Source organism: Elephantulus edwardii, unplaced genomic scaffold (assembly GCF_000299155.1).
Source record: "Elephantulus edwardii isolate Elephantulus edwardi_28Jun2011 unplaced genomic scaffold, EleEdw1.0 scaffold00061, whole genome shotgun sequence".
Classification (NCBI taxonomy): Eukaryota; Metazoa; Chordata; class Mammalia; order Macroscelidea; family Macroscelididae; genus Elephantulus; species Elephantulus edwardii.
The window spans coordinates 15,897,167-15,914,403 of NW_006399811.1; the positions used below are offsets into that span (position 1 = coordinate 15,897,167).

The window sequence follows — 17,237 nt, forward strand, 5'->3', positions numbered from 1 at the left end:
GAGACCAGACCTGAGAAGCAAAGAACCCAGGGCCAGGTTCTTGCTCAGCATTCCTGCCCCTTTCTTTTCCTGTAAGAGAACAAGACGTTTCTGCCCTGCTTTTGCCCTTTGCCTTTCCCTTGAATAACCAACTCCAGGGTGGTAACAAGACCTTCCCAAGGTATGCACAGTGGCTCTGACCTAGTTCTCAGGTCAGACTTGGGAGGAGAGCTGCATGCGTTGGTGGATATCACTCAGAGTGGTTCTGTTCAAAACAGCTCACTCGCTGACCTGTGGGTTACAGTCCACAGTCTTCACCAAAAGCTTTACTGGGTGTTCCAGACATCTGCAAGCTGTTTCAGCCTTGACATCGTCCTGTGTTAAGGTCACCTTCTGAACATTTTCCTCATACCTGACCTGGGTCCTTGTGGTCAGTTAAAGGAGAATGCTTAAGAGGTTCATAGGCTGGAGTTTATTAGAAGAACAAAGATTCCCAGCGGCCCTTGAGTCAACAGCTTCATGTGAGGTCTCTCTTTCTTCTACTTCTTCCTTTCCAGTTCTTTCATCACCCCCCAGAAAGTAGATCCTGCCCTTTTCTTTCCTTCTCAGCCTTTCTTTTATTATTAGCATTAGGCATTAGCATTAGTAGAAGGTAGGGAGCTCTGGTGGCCTAGTGGTAAGAAACTGCACTGCAATTCCCAAGGCATGCAGTTTGAATACATCAGCTGCTTTGCAGGGAAAGGATGGGCAGTCTCCTCCTGTGTGATTAACTGCCTCTGAAGACCTGCTGGACAGTCAGCTATGGGTCGGTTCCAACTCGACAGTACACAACAACAATATTAGTAGAAGGTATTCATTAGTTCGTTTAGGGAATGCTTAGTGAGTTTCTACTATGTGCAAGCTCTTTTTAAGTCATGAGGTATATATTATTGTTAAACAAGGCCAAAGTACAAGCCTTTAGTGGTCTGCCAGGTGACTATAATCTGTTCCTTTTACCTCAGTACTCATCTTTTACTTACTTTACTCTGCTTCATACCAACTTTGATATTTTTCAGCCCTACCGAGCTTGCTACTGCTCCAAGGTCTTTGCATCCACTATTTCACCCACTTAGAAGTATCCTTGAGGCCCACTCCACAATATCTATGGAACTCTACTGAATTGTCACATCCACATTAAGCCTTCTTTGAGTATTCCATATGAGCTAGCAAATTCGGCCCCTCCATCGTTCTCAGCCCCTCTCACTGGCTTTCTCTGTTAACATTTTTCACTGTTGGACTTAGTATATATCTCAACCAGTTTAATAGTTGGTTTGTCTCCCCTCACTGGAATGCATGCTTCAATAAAATGAAAAATTTGATTTTGTTCATTACTATGTCAACACTACCTAGAATAGTGCTCACACATTGGTCTTACTAGTCCTTGAATGAGGAATAAATAAATGAATAAGTAAATAAATAAAAGGCTAAGGTGTCTAACCTCAAGTTTATAATCTGGTGAAGGGAAACAAAATAAATGAACAAGTAACTGTTAACTTGTGTGGTGAGTGGTGAATCTGAAACTTGAGTCTAGACTGTGCCAAGGATCAAATCCCTACTCTGCTTAGTAACTGTGTCTTTAGGAGCAAACTATATAGCACAGATCTGGCGCTTAGTTTTTTCTTTGTTGTTGATTGCTGTCGAGTCAAGCATGACTCATAGCGACCCTAGTTCAGAATAATAGTACCACTTAATAGAATTCTTGTGAATGCTAAATTGAATCCCCTTACAAAGTTCTGGAACATAGTGATGCTAGTTTTTAGTCGATTCTGCCTCAGAATTGCCCTCTCAGTGCAGAGCAGAACCACTCCATTGGGTTTTCAAGACTGTGATCTTAATCGGTCACCATATATGTCTTTTGATGCCCATGTGAGTTTGAATTACCAAACATTAAACTAGTGAATTGAGCTCTCAACTATGTATACCACCCAGAAATTCTATTTGCAGATAGTAAGTTCTCAAACATTTTTTTTTTAAATTATTGTGTGTACCGTCAAATTGGATCTGACTGGTACTGGAGGTGATTGTCCCTCCTTCTCCAGCAAAGCATGTGGTGGATTTGAACCATACACTTCTGGGATTGAAGTGCAGCTTCTTGCCGCTAGGCCACCAGAGCTCCCCTCAAACATTATTATCAACAACTGTTATTATTGGAAGGAGCCTTGGTGGCTTCGTGGACTAGTTGTGGGATTGCTAGCTGAAATGTCAGCTGTTCCAAGCCACCAGATTGGAACAATCTCCAGCTTCATAAGAGAAAACGGGCAGCCTCCTACCCTAAAGATTTACAGCCTCAGAAATCCAATGGAGTGTCACCCTTAGATGGAATCATCTCCATAGTCATAGATATTTTGGTTTTTTTGGTTGTTGTGGGTTTTGTTTGTTTGTTTGTTTGTTTTTTAAGATCACTTGACAGCATCAAATGGATCCCAGAAGTTCTGCAGAATTATTTTTATGCTGGTTTGGCATTATTGAGACTTTTCTTTTGCAGGTAAAAGTTAGAAAGATGCCCTAATAAGCATAATTTCCCTCGGGACAACTTTATCTTGGGTTGTTTATTTTGGGGTTTTTTTTTTAAACTGCAAATTTTGCTGATTCTCCCCTTCAAGTATGTATTAAACATTTCATCGGCCGAAATAGGCTTCAAACAAGGCAGCCGTCCCCCTATGGAAATAATGATTTCTTGCTTAAATATCAGCAACCAGGAGAGTATGTGAGTAGGATTTGTTTGTTTTTGGTTTCTTCTCCTAGTGATTTTGGGCTCCAGTAAATAATTACTTAAGGCTCCACATTGAGGCATTTTAATTTCTTTCTTTTTGCCTTGTGATGCAGAGAAAAGCATGCCAAAACTTATTCTGAAAATTTTTATTTTTATGTAACATACAGGAGTTACCCTTTCAAAGACAGTTTCTTACTAGTAAACATTCTTAAGAGGTGGGAGCTTTGATCTTAAATCCGAGGGAGGTTTTGCAAAAATTGGAGGTGACACTGTTGACAGGTTTGTCTGGAGCTGTTCTACTGCCATTAATTAAACACACACACACACACACACACACACACACACACACACACACTCCTTTATTTACTCCCCAGAGTTAATTAATTGAAGTTGACTTTGATTTTTTGATGGGAAGCAAGCAATGAGTGAGTCCAAGAAAACATCAAAGAAACACTTTTAATCTAGCAAAACTGGCTCTCAAATGGCCTCACTTTAACATTAATTGATCTCAACTCCAATCTAATTTCTTTGCTGTAAAGCATTAATTCTCCTTTATGATAAGAAAAGGACAGGGGCAAATAATAATATCCCCTGAAAGTCCTTCAAGTTCTAGAAAGTTCTTAAATTTTATTTCACTTTTTCTAAAAGTTTCCTTTGTAAATTGTGTTAGTACACACACACATACACACACACACTTTCACGGCTTTTTTTGTACTGTTTATGCTTTCAAAGGGAGCTGTGGTGACCTAGTGGATAGAAGTTGTAATGCCAATTCAAAGGCCTAGTTCAAGTCCACCAGCTTCTCTGTAGGGGAAAGACAGGCAGTAGTCTCCTATGGGACATATAGCCTCTGAAAACCCATTCTAGGGTCAGCTATGAGGTGGTTCTGACTCAATGGCAATAAGTCTGAGGTTGGATGCTTTTTATTTAAATAAATTTTTTTCTTTTAATTGTGGTTTTAATGAAAGTCTACAGAAAAGTTGGGCTTTCATTCATTTGTTTTTGCACATTTTACCACCTCTCCCTTCCTTCTCCCTCACCCAGTTCACTTAAAAAAAATCATTCATTGTTGCACAAGTATATTCCACGCCCCCATCCCCACCCAGTCCTCTCTGTGTTGTAGCTTTTATTCTGGACTATTGTCATATGTATAATGCTTAATCATATATTCCTTTTAAACAGTTTTTTCCTTCATCTATTCCAATACAATGTTTCTTATCTATCTACTTTTATCCTATTGTCCTCCCAAACCCCCATGTCAGACCTGCTTTATAACAGTGGTATATGCAATATGTGTCCATTTGTGACTGAGATATTTCACTTAGCATAATGTCTTCCAGGGTCACCCATATTGTGATGTTGTTTTTTAAAAAACTATGTAAAAAAAAAAACTATGTTAAAAATCTAAATTTTAAAATCTCAAAATTGGGGTTTTTTTGCAATTTAAGTTTTAGATATTGGGGATCAGGACAGCTTTTGCAAAGTATGTGTTATATTTCTAAACCTTTAAAAATGAAAGCATAAACAGGTTAAAACAGACTTTTTGCCTTTGACAAGACAAATCTGAACGTATACTTGGGCACTTTGCTTCTTGTCTGCTCAGGGACCCTTCTTTAGCTCATAGCAGACTGTCAAAACTATTGATGGGTGCTAAGTACTGTTTCCAGGTTTAAAGAGTAGTGAGAAAAAGCAACAAAAATCCTCCTCTCATGGAATATATAGTCTAATACAATATAACACAAAACCGAAGTTATACAGTTTGTTAAAAGGTGATGGTGAAAATAAAGCCAGGAAACGGGTAGTTGTTTGGCTTGTTGATATTTTAAATAGAGAGGTCAGGGAAGGTCTGACAACTGAAGGTGTAAGGATGGGAGCCATTGGCATGTGTATGAGAAGAGCTTCCACGAAGAGGAAGCAGAGAGTTTGAAGATTCCAGACCAGAAGCTGTCTGGAGGAGGAGCAGCAGCGGGGAAGCCATTGAGGCTGAAGCCAGACATGAGGGGAGGTGGTTGGAGATGTGATCAGAGAGCTGCTGGGTAGATAATTTAGGGCCTTGTAAGACAGCGAGGATATTGGACTTTTCTTAGCATGAGGTAGGAGCTCTCTGAGGTGTTTTGAACTACGTATTGAGATTATCAGACTTACAGTTAACAACATCACCTTGACTGCTGGGCAAAAGCAGGGAGACTAGTTAGAAGGTGATTGGATTGATCTAGGGCAAAGGTCGTGGTACTTCAGAGACTATAAATTAGATAGGAGGAGAGTGCTCATTTTTCTCCTATAGAGCAGCTGGTGGATTCAAACCCACCTGCCTTTGGGTTGGCAGTGTAACTCCTTACCCAATAGGCCCCATAGTTCCCTAGGACTCCTGTTGCTCTATGGTAACATATCAATGGGCATGAGACATGTTTGGATTCAGGATGTGTTAGGGAGATAGAGCCCCAAAATTTTTAGATGGATTGGATGAATGAGTCATGTCTACAGAAGGTGAACCCATGTCCTGTGCCACACACGATGTGGTCCTTACTGCTCTCCAAGTTGCCAGAATCATCCGGGTTCTTTGTGAACCTGTAGACTACTGTAATATCGATGAGAAATAACATATGGGCTTCTGAACCAGTGTAGAGAGTATGAGGTTAATTCATGAGAGGACTTTGCATGCCATCGTAAGCCACTTAATCTTGACATCATCGGATTAGATGTGGCATTGTCTTTCTTGGAGAGATGTACTGTGATAGATATGGTGTTATTCAAGCCAGCATCCCAGCTGTGAGTCTGTAAAATGCAGGAAAAGAACTGGGGAGAAGGGGAAGCCTATGTAATGACAAGGAGTAGGAAAATCTGGACATTTTCAGTACAAACATCTTCGGAAAGAAAAATATCAGCAACAGTGGAAAAGTGTATTTTCCTCTGTGAAGGTTTTTCGCTTTCATTTCTCTGATAGCTGACTATTCTTAGAAGATAAGAATGCATTGTTTCCAGAATTACCAGAGGGAAGTCATGGACTGACAGGAAATGTGAAGGAAACAAAGATTAAGTTTCGAATTTTGTGTTTGTGGGCCTAGCAGGAGGAGAGTTCATGGATCACTCATGTCAGAGAGGTGGAAGGTGCTGCCTTATTCATGGCACCCACCTCGGTCTTTCCTATTTAATAAATCATCGAGCCAGTTGTGCGAGAACATGAGGACATAATTCACTATGATGGTGGCCCAGGATAGAGCCAAAACAAATTCCTACTCTGTTTATTTACCAGGGCTCTGATTTCCCATCCCTGCCTTGCTTACATGGGACTGAATAAACCTTAATCTGAGTGTGTTCTTCTCTCCGGAAGAGCAAAGGGTAGTCCTGAAAGCTCTCTAAATAGCAGGTGCAGGACAGAATGAAGAGGAGCAGGGAGGGCAGAGGCCAGTGGAAAATATCTAGGCAAGGGGTTGGCAAGAAGTCCATAAGGCTGATGAGTTAGAGAACAGGACAGGTGGATTGGGGAGGGGTAGTGCCTAAGGGCTCAGACTGGAATCTACCACAGCCGGCTGGTAGAGGAGACCAGATGGACTGGCATTTGGTCAAACCAGATGGTGGGCTTTTATTTTTAAAAGGATTTGCCAATCCTAGGAACAAGGAACCATAAGGGTAGTGGGACTTTTAATCTCATTAATAGGAGACAAAAGCACCCTCTTTAAAAATGTAAACCCACCAATTAGAGCACGTCTGTTATCAAGTCCATTCTTATCAAAGCTTTGAAACAGATTACTCAAAACTCCAAGGAATTCAGTGTTCACTGGTGGAAAGAGAAACTGTGGAAACATTAATATTACACCAACCCTCGTGCACCCTCTAAGAACTTACAGAGAATGTACCAAATGTACCAATATTTGTGTGAAACAAGTTTACTCACACAATGGACTTGGAAGAACAGCACACAGTATAATTGGCAGTTAATCAATTATTTAGTACATTTTGAGTTTGCCGTGAGGCAAATGTGGAACTTGAAGAACCTATTGCCTAGCCCCCAAAATGGCATTCCTGTGCTGTCCCTCCTCAGTGTCTAGACTGCCTGGCCTCTGCAGAGAATGATTCATCTGTACGCTCTCCTAATTGCCATGGCACAGGAAATCTCTCCTGTTGTCCAAGTTTCCATCTCTTTGAGGGTCTTTCTTTTAGGGTTCAGGCTTATTTCTATGACCTTTCTCCAATAGGACTTACCATCAAGCATCCCAGGCTCATCAGCTTAGCGTGGAGCTGTTGTTTTGTGTCCATAAACTGTAACAGAGCTTAGAATTTGAAGCACTTACCTCACAGAAGGCTACAATCTATATCGTGCAGCTCTAACCCTGTTTTGATTCTTGACATTGATTTATACACCTTTTGAGTTCTTGCAGAGGAGTAAACCAGTTTGGTGGATTTGACCTCAGGGAAAGTTGAAATTCAATTACAATTGTCAGGCTAACCTCAGGAAAGCTAGTTTGCCTTTGGAGTTGACACGGAGAACCGGAGAACTTGCCTGGGTGCTTCCTTTATGATTTCTATGAGTTAAATCTCTGGCCAGGATATAACTGGGTGGTAGAAGCCCTAGAATCAATCATGGGTCCCATCTTTATCTGCACTTGTGTATGTATCCCTTTCATGGTCTCTCGTTAGCTTCTAGAATCCTTCTTGCAACCCTGATGCATTGTAACTTCCACCAGTTATCAGCTGGTGATGGTTTGCTTTGTCTCCAAATTGTTTAAATGACAGGCTTGGCCATAGTTAATCTGAACACCTTTTGATGAGATGCTGATGGTTTCATCCTCCTACTGAAATGTGTGGATCTTTGTTCTGTTCGTGTTTTATTGAAAGAGTCTCTATAAAATGGGTTTGGATCTGCCATTTCTAGAATAGAATGTAGTAAAGCAGTAAAAGGAACCACTTCTTTCTTGACTAGATACAGCAGCAGAGAGTGGTATATAAAATTTGCTGTGTTAATGTGTTTCTTGAGGGGTCTAGCGTCTTTCCATCATGAAGTATTGGATTTTCTAAGTAAGAGGAAAAGAAATGGATTTTACTTTAAAAATCCTAGGAAATGTTGATTATTAAATTGTATTTTATTGTTAAGTCACTTTTCTTTTAAAAATATATTCATTAGCTATCAATGATACAATGCCATTACATTTTTATGCTATTTTATAATATATTTTAATTACTCTGAGAAGTTGAACTAATTCTGCAATTGAAATAGAATTGCATCTCAGTATATTAATTACTTGAATTTTTTAAAAAAACAACATTTTGTTGTGTTTAAAGTAAAAGTTTATATCACAAATAAGGTCCCCATCTAACGATTTCTCCATATATTACAGAGCTCTTGTCACAGTAGGCCATTATTCTCGTTCATTCCATTATAGTTGTACCATTTTTCTAGTACTGTTATGTCCACTGCCTCCTTGCCTTGTCATCTTTATTTTCACATGACTTTTGACTGTTTGGTTTCCTCCAGATGATTTTTCTTATAGAAGCTTATTACTCATAAATCTTTTTTTGTCAAAAACGTAATTTCAAGGGGCTAACTTAAGTGTAAGGTCTAAACTGTATCTCAATGTGATATTTTTTAAGGGAGTCCTCTAGTCTCAACTAGTTCAGTAAGGCTGCTGTTGTTGTGTACCAAAGAGTCAAAACCAACCCATAGCTGAGCCGCTGGTGGGTTTTCAGAGGCAGTTAATCACACTGGAGGAGATCGCTCATCCTTCTCCTGCAGAGCAGTCAGTGGCCTCGAACCCTGTGCCTTCAGGATTGCAGTGCATACTCTTATTGATAGGCCACCAGGGCACCGACTTCTTATAAAATTGAGTTCTTGTTTTCTCTCCTGTTGTTCAAGTATCCACCCACTGTGGCTCTGATGAGCATGCTCAGTAGTGGTGGCTGAGAATTTTGGTCTCAGCATAGATGATGCTCTGGTTTTTGTGCTGTTAGTTCTACCCTTCCTCCCATTGACTATTTTTTTTTAAATTTACTTTTATTTGTAAAGGTATGGAGACCTGACAAGCCCAAACTGTGAAGAAGATGGAAACCAAACATCCTCAGAGTCCAAGACAGTAATTAGAAAGTGAGTATGTGATTTCTATGCAGTTGAACTTTAATTAATTCTTAATATTTAAAGACACTATAGTTAATATAATTTTATATTTTCCTTTAGATTGTTGCCATGATTTTCCATAAATGTTTAAAGATAATTTTTTTACTAATGATGTTCATTTTTTCATGCAGTAGAAAGTATTGAGCACTTATTATGCTAAGCATTGTGTCAAAGGATAGAGTAGTGAGTAAGCAAATAAGGCCCAGCTCCCATGAAACTTAAGTGTTAGCAGAAAGAGAGAGAGAGAGAGAGAAAATACAAAAAAGTGAAGAACAATGAAGCAGGGTAGGAGGGCTAGGTTATAGAAGATAGTGTGGTTTCAGGTGGGGCATCAGCAACAAGTATCAGAGCAGAAATCTGGGAATAGTATAATATGAGCCTTCTGGATATTTGAAGGAAGCACATTTCAGGCAAAGAGACTAGTAATGGAAAAGGCTCCAGGGCAGAGCAGGATTTGAAGAATAATAGGGAAGTAAATGTAGTCAGAGCAGAGTTAGTCCCTGGAAGACAAGATCTGTAAGACTATGAAGAGACCAGATCAGGTAGGACCTTCTTTAAGGCCTTGAGGAGGACACTGAGTTCTATTCTGAAGAAAGTAAGAATTGCAGTATTTTGAAAAGAGCAGCAGTATTATGACTTGGTTTATATTTGATAAAGGATTGTTCTGGTTTTGAATGGTAGGAGCAGGAGTAGAAGCAGAAATCCCAGTTAGGAAGCATGTAGAAGGTTCAGGCAAAGGATGATGGTAGTGTGGACCCCAAGTACATGCTCAGTATCTGAAGACTTTTTGAAGGACTTGCTGGTAGGATTTGCTGGTGGATTGGACGGGCTGTATGAAAGGAAAGAGGAGACAAAGGTACCTCCAGGGATTGTTGCTTGATTAACTGACTGAATAGAACTCCAGCTTTAAGAGAGAAAGACTAGAAGAGGGAGGACAGTTTGTTAGGGAGGAAGACAGTGTAGTCTTAGACATGTTAATTTTGAGATAATTGGATAAATGAGTCTAGATTTCAGGAAACAGGGAGGTTTGGTGGTATAAATTTTAGAGCTCTTAGTTTATATGTGATATTCAAAGCTTTAGATTGGATGTGATCTCCTAGGGAAGGAATAAGGGTTGATAGAGAAAAGCTAGCTGCAAAGATTAAGCCTTGGTTTCTTCCAGTGTGTAAAATTGGGCAAATAGAGGATCCCACAAAAGAGACTGAGAAAGAGTAGTCAGTGAGGGGAAGGAAGAAAGAAGTTGTATATCAGACAATGAGTGTTCTCATTTCAGGGATATGTGCCCTAACTTGCCTGTTAAGAGATCAAGTTAAGAGAATTCTGGGATGTTCTAACTGGCTTTTTCAATGTGGAGGCCCCTGGTGGTCTTTGGCAAATACAGTCATGGTGGAAGTTTATTAGCTGTCTGGAGAAGTTGTGCTATAAAGTGGAACAGAGAAAATGGGTGGCGTGTAATCTGTGAGCCAGTGAGGTTTCATGTATGTGTGCATTTATTTTTATTTTTTTAATTATTATTAAATTTTATTAGTTTTAGTGAACATTTACAGAGATTCTGGGTTTTCATTCATTCATTGTTGCACTGTTTTCTCTACCCTCCTCCCCAGTTCGTTTTTCTTCCCCCCACCCCGAATGTCTGTTTTAATTGTCCAATTGCCACAGTGTTTGTCAAAGCCAGTTCTGACTAATCTCCTTTGTCAGTGTGTCCTTTGCCATTCCCTATCTCTCCTCCCTGAGAGAGGCTTCACCCTGATTCATAAGGAAAAGGGGATGGCGTATTCTCTTAGCTGTATTTTCCTGCTGAAAAGGGATGCTGTAGGTTTCAGGATGATGATCTTCTCTCACTACTCTAAAGGGCCCCTTTGGCAGTAGGAAACACATAGACTATTATGGAGATTGATTTTGGAATTTAGATTCACTGTTCTCAATTGTGCTTAGCCGTACATGTTCATATCCTTGAAGATGTATCATGGAAGTGTTGCAGCCTAGAAGACACAAATTTATTTTTAAGTGAATTTTTTTAAATGCCCCGAATCACTAGTGTTAAATATTTACTTGCATGTGGACTGTGGATGGTGGAGGAGAGTGTATTTAGTTTTAACCCCTTAAAGGGCTTAGTGATGAAGTCTTGCTTTGGGAGCCCAAGACTGAAGGAAAGCTTAGGTAACTGTGTATCTTTAGGCTTCCTGTATCTTTTTAATTTTATTTACTTAGAAGTAATTTTTCAGAAAACCAGGGGATCCTGTGTAGATGTTTGGCTCCCAAATGCAAACATGGTGGGAAGAACAATTACTTACTCCTCAAAGGGCCTGGAGAAGGCCTGTTGGGGACAGTGAATATTTTAGCTGTGTGTTGAAAGACAGTGAAGATTTTGTCAGGAGCACAGTCTAGGAAGAAGCAAGAGTGGAGCCAACACTGGAAAACACACACGTTTGGGAAACAGCACCTAAGTGAAGTCGTGGCTTCACACAGTACATGTTAGGTAAGAGGAGCCAGGATATCTAAAGCTAGAGAGTTAGATTGTACATCTATTACGACAGAGTTGCATTTCCTACAAGTGAGCCTGGAATTTTCCTGGTCCGTTGTAGGGAGTTAGTTACAAAGAACTTTTACAAAAAGGGAAATAATATAATCAGGTAGGTAATTTTGGGGAGTGGATTAGAATGAAATAATAATAATTTTCTTAAAAAAAAAACCCTCAACCAAACCCAGCCCAAAACAAAACTTCCAGGTCCATTGCCATTTAATCAGTTCTGGTGCATGTCAACCCTATAGGACTATAGAACTGCCAAGTTGGGTTTCTAAGCTGTAATCTGTACAGAAGAAGATGGCCCCATTCTGCTCTCTCGGAGCAGCTGGTGGGTGCTCGGTTATCAGCTGAGCACTTAACTATGGTGCCTTGTTCTCCAAATGAGGTTCCTGGCGTCAGCCTCACCAAAGAACTTGTTGGCACGTGTAGGCCCCATCCCAGACTTAATATGTGAGAATCTGCAGTTTACCAGTATCCTCCAATGATCCCTGTGCACTTGCAAAGACGACAAATACAGGATTAATGTGTAGGGATAAGTTTTCCCCCTAAATTTTGCTTATGTATGAAAACACAAGCCCCTTTTATAATGTGTATTTTTTTTTTCAACATACACAAAAGAAGAGATACTTGAGTGGACAGCCCATCAAGTATAATCTAGACCTGTGACCAGATTCAGAAAGAAGCATGTGGTACAGTGGTTAAGCATGTGGCTCCAGACCTAAAGGTTGGCAGTTTGAATCTACCAGCCACTTTGTGGAAGAAAGTAAAGATTTAAAGACGTGGGAACTTGTGGCAGGTTCAGTCCTATTGGATCAAATAGATAATGACCAATGCATTGGAACAGATGAAAGAAAAAACTGTCTAAAATGAATATATGAATAGGCATTATGTGAACAATAACAGCCCAGAGTAAGAGTATATATCACTGCAAAAAGGACAGGGGTAGGTGAGTAGGTAATTGGGCAACAATGAATGAAAAAAAAGAAATATGAAAGTGAACTGGGGGAGGGGGAATGGGAGCAGAGGGGGGGTAAAATGTGCAACAATGAATGAATGAAAATCTAACATCTCTGTAAATCACAATTAAAATAAAATTTTATTTTAAAAAATGATCAGTTCAACAGGAACAAGTTGGGTTTTTTTAAGGTACATATTTTGAAACAATGTACAATCTCGAGGTAGTATTGAATTTAGCCACCTGAACACTCTGAGGAGAGTAGCATTCTGAAAAATATCCAGGGGCTTTCCTTTTTTTTTTTTTTTTTTCTTTTGTTTCCCAGAAAGTGTATTGAAATTAAATATTTCTGAGGAAATAGCAGTTAAAAAAATGGATTGTACCTTGGATGTGAAGAGTTGTGCTCATTATTTTTAGAGGCCTGTTATAAAACTTCATTCTTATTCATTATCCACTAAGAACAGCACCATGGGTGAAACTCCAGGATAAGCTGTTCAGAGAGAAATGTCATTTTTTTAAGGCATATGAGGTATTAGCAAAGAGCTTCACTTAGATCTCTGTAGAAGGGCCCTTCATCTGGGAAAACGTCCTTTCCCAAAACCTTGCAATGTAGTATTAGAAAGTTTTTGAACCTTTTTCTCAGGCTGAGTTCTCTTTTTAAAAATTTATGTCTGATAAAAATGTAATTTTGTCTTTTCTGTCCTGCATATTCTAGACTACTAACACTCCCTCTCTCGGGTGACCTTCCTTCTCCCTGTCCCCGCCCGCCCTTATTTTCCTTTTGTTACTTTTCCACCTTTCTTTTTTTTTTGTTAATTTTTTTTTTAGTTTTAATGAACATTTACAGAGATTTTGGGTTTCCATTCATTCATTGTTGCACTATTTTCTCTACCCTCCCCCACAGTTCGTTCCTCTTCCCCCCCCCCTTGAAAGTCTGTTTTAATTGTCCCATTGCCACAGCGCTTGTCAAAGCCAGTTCTGATTAATCTCCTTTGTCAGTGTGTCCTTTGCCATTCCCTATCACTCCTCCCTGAGGGAGACTTTTTTCCACCTTTCTATCTTGTTCTCTCTCTCTCTGAACTTACCCTTCTCCTCATCTCTTCTGTGATTTGATATTGAAAGGCCATTACTTTGCCTTTTGGAGAGGAAATTGAGGGGAATAATTTTATCCCTTAATACTGACTGTATCCAAGGTTTTTGGCCCTCCCAGGCCTCAGGCCCCTGATTTGTTACTTGTAACAATGTTTGAAGGCTTCCCGGGTGGCCCCTATTCCATGAGGAGGAAGTTTGATGGTAACTCTGTAGTGATAAAATGTCAGTGGGCGATTTTTTTTTCCTTCTCCCAACCATTGGAGACATTTTGGTTGTCTCAGCTGGGTGAGGTTAGAGGTAAGGGCTGTACTGGCATCTAGCAATTAGTGGCAAACAGTGTTATTACACATTCCATTATATACAGAACAGCTTTTTACCACAAAGATTTATCCATTGCAAAATGTCCATAAGACCAGGGTCAGAAACCAGGCTTGATAAGACGACGGCAGTTCTCTAATGAACACTGATTGACTTCATAAATATCTCAATAGGGATTATATAAGTGCATACTTATTTTTAATTTATTTATTTAATGTTCCTTTTTATATAATTAGAGGAGTAAAATGCTGAGATGATAAAAAGCCAGACACATAGAAGGCGAAGGGCTCCAGCACTTTCCAGTCAGGACCTCAAGTTGTCACTTCACCTCTTTTCATTCCAGTTTCTTCACCTGCAAAAAGAATGTTTAGAATATATAATCTCTGAGACTCTTTCCAATTCAGGATATATAGGAAAAAGTTTATTCTATTACTCGTCATCTTTTTAAAAATGTGGTTGAATATCATAAACTGAGATATGGTCCAAATATTGAATAAGAAATACTAGGGGAAAAAACCACACAACAACAACAAAAAGAAATACCAGGCAGCATAGTCCTCAGAGAGTCAACGCTGTTAACTCTCTCAGAGAGTTCAAATCCACCAGTGGCTCTGTGGAAGACGAGCAGTCTCCTCCTATGTGATTTACAGGCTCTGAAAACCCACTGGAGGATCAGCTATGAGTTGGCAATGAGTTTTTAATATCTTTTAAAATGAGAGTTAATATCAGAAACAGAGATATGGTCCAAATACTGAATGAGAAATACCTTGCACCTGATCCAAGCCAGGGTCTTCACAGTTATTTGCTATACATCAGAGAGCTGGTCACTGACTAGGGATGACAGAAGAAAAATTGATGCCTTTGAACTGTGGTGCTGTCGAATAGTATTGAACATACCATGAACCACCAAGAAAACAAACAGGTCTGTCCTGGAGAGGGTGAAAGCAGGTTGTTCTTTGAAAGTAAAGATTTTGAGGCTCTATCTCACATACTTTGGGCATATTTCCAGGAGTGACCAGTCCCTGGAGAGGGACATCATGCTTGGAAAGGTGGAGGGACAGCGCAGGAGAGGAAGACCCTGGATGAGATGGATTGACACAGTAACTCGGGCAGTGGGGGTAGATGTGTTGGCAGTCAGTGAGACTGACCCAGGCTAGAGCAGAGTTCAGAGATATTGTACATAGGGTCGCTATGAATATGAGTCACAGGCAACTTGATGGCACATAAAAGCAACAACTCTCCTCTGTTGAAGGACTATATATTCAGTTTTGGTAACATAGGGAAAAAAAAGAATCACTTCTTTGATTTGCTGATCCTAACACCACAGCTGTTCACTATAGTCATTTACATACAGCCAAATTTAAGCACTGTCTTATAGGGCTCCTACAAAGAGTGGCAGAATGCCCATTGTTTTCCTTTGCTGTGAATCTGTTCTCTTGTGATTTCAGGTGGAAAGCAGACAACAGGAATTCAATGACATTCTAAGAAGTAAACATCCTGTTAGAGGGCAGATGTCTTCAGTTTTGTAGACTAAGGGTGGGAGTAGGGAATTGGTCTTAGGTCAAACCTAAGACAGTATGAAGAAAAACAAAAATCATCCCAATATTGTTTGATTTTTCAGCATTTGTTGCACAGTTTGTTGTTTGGGGGATTTTTAAAAAAATTATATTAGTTTATTTACAAAATGCAAATACTTTATTTTTCACAGAATAAGCCTTCTGTTTTATACAGCCTCCCAAGTAATAAGTTAATAGTCTTTCCTTTGTATCAAACCACCTTTCAGATTATTAAAGAATGCAGGGAAAGAATATGTGGAAATGAAGATAAAGCATTCAAGACCGAAGACTGATTTCTTGTGACTTGGGTCACAACTCTCCAGGGTTCCTCAGCTTTGCAGAGACTCCCACATATGGAGCCTTGTGATTCCAGTCCCAGCTATGCTCGCTGCAGGCCTTGTGCGATATCAAGAACCTTTAGAGTTATCTGGCTAAAACAAGAATTCCTCAGTTGCAGAGAATTAGACTCCCAAGGCTTATGGTTCCTGAGACTTTTGCCAAAGATTTCTTTCTGAAGTCAGTGCTGGAGTGAGCCAAGTATTGAGTTGTTGTTAGGCACTGTGAAGTCGGAACTGACTCATAGCTGACCCTCTCTACGATTTTCAGAGGCAGTAAATCACACAGAAGATTGCCCGTCTTTCTCCCACAGAGCAGCTGATGGATTTGAACCATTCACTATGGCCAGCAGTGCAACTTCTCACCTCTAAGCCACCAGAGTTCGCTGTAATGATATGTACTATGTTTATTTCTAGGGTCCCTAAACTTCCCAGTCTCTGTGAATAAGGGAAGCCACTCTCTAGAAGAGAAAAACACCCACCTCTGCCCACCTTTCTTCCCCTTGTGTCCTTTCTCACCTTCCTGTTCACTTTACAGGACAAAATGTTGTCTTTTTTGAGTAAGATCTGAACCAACTAGAAAACAGGAAGCTTTTTATATAGCGGATTTATTACAGTCATTGAATTCAGAAATGAAGAGAATGTGAGGAAGGAATATTAAACATACACATGGCCATTCTTTAAAATGTATCTGAGATTTTAATATATACCTCAAAAATAGACATGTTGCTGTCAAGCCAGTTCCAACAGGGATAGAATAAAATTTCACAATAGGACTTCCAAAGGGAGCTCTGGTGACCTAGTGGTTAAGAAGATACACTACAATCCCAAAGGCATGTGGTTCAAATCTAGCAGCTCCGAGGGAGTCAGCTATGGAGAGCCAGTTATAAGTAGGGTTACAATTCCATGGCACACAACAACAGTCTTTATGGGTGCAAATTACTACGTCCTTCTCCCATTCAACAGCTGGCAAGTCCAAACCACTAACTTTTTACATAGCAGCTCGATACTAAATCACTGTGTCACCTTTAGCTATGTCTTTCTTTGTAGATAGATAAAGGACTATTTATTTATCTATATATCTTTGTTTGAAGATCCTTTCTTGTTGTTGTTATGTGCCATCGAGTCTCTTGTGACTCATAGCGACCCTATGTACAAGAGCTCTAAATGCTGTTCTATCCTGTGCCAACCTAGCCATCTCAAATGCACTTATTTGCACCGCTCCAGTCACAGAATTGATCCATCTCACCAAAGGTCTTCCTCTCCTTAGCTTCCCCTCCACTCTGCCAAACATGATGTCCCTTTCCAAGGACCAGTCAGTCCCTCCTTGCAACATGCCCAAAATATGTCAGACGAAGCTTCAGAATCCTTGACTCCAGGGAACACTCTGGCTTCACCCTCTCCAGGACAAACCTGTTTGTTCTCCTAGCAGTCTATGGTATATTCAACACTCTTCTCCAGCTTCAAAGTTCAAAGGCATCAATCCTCTTTCTGTCAGCCCTATTCACTGTCCAACTCTCTGATGCATAGCACATAATTGCGAAGACTATAGCCCGGATCAGGCGCACCTTAGTCTCCAGCCTGACATCATTGCTCTTCAGTGCTCTTGAGAGG

The 17,237-nt window shown here is 40.0% G+C and overlaps 1 protein-coding gene across 2 annotated transcripts in view; it reads left to right on the forward strand.

Annotated features, from left to right (window-relative positions):
• RGL1 (ral guanine nucleotide dissociation stimulator-like 1) overlaps positions 1-17,237 on the forward strand; it is a 439,254-nt gene that overhangs the window by 344,321 nt on the left and 77,696 nt on the right. For both annotated transcript variants that reach the window (XM_006887757.1, XM_006887758.1), the window contains one exon: positions 8,733-8,810. In XM_006887757.1, coding sequence (XP_006887819.1) covers positions 8,733-8,810 — 78 coding nt within the window. The remainder of the gene's footprint in view (positions 1-8,732; positions 8,811-17,237) is intronic.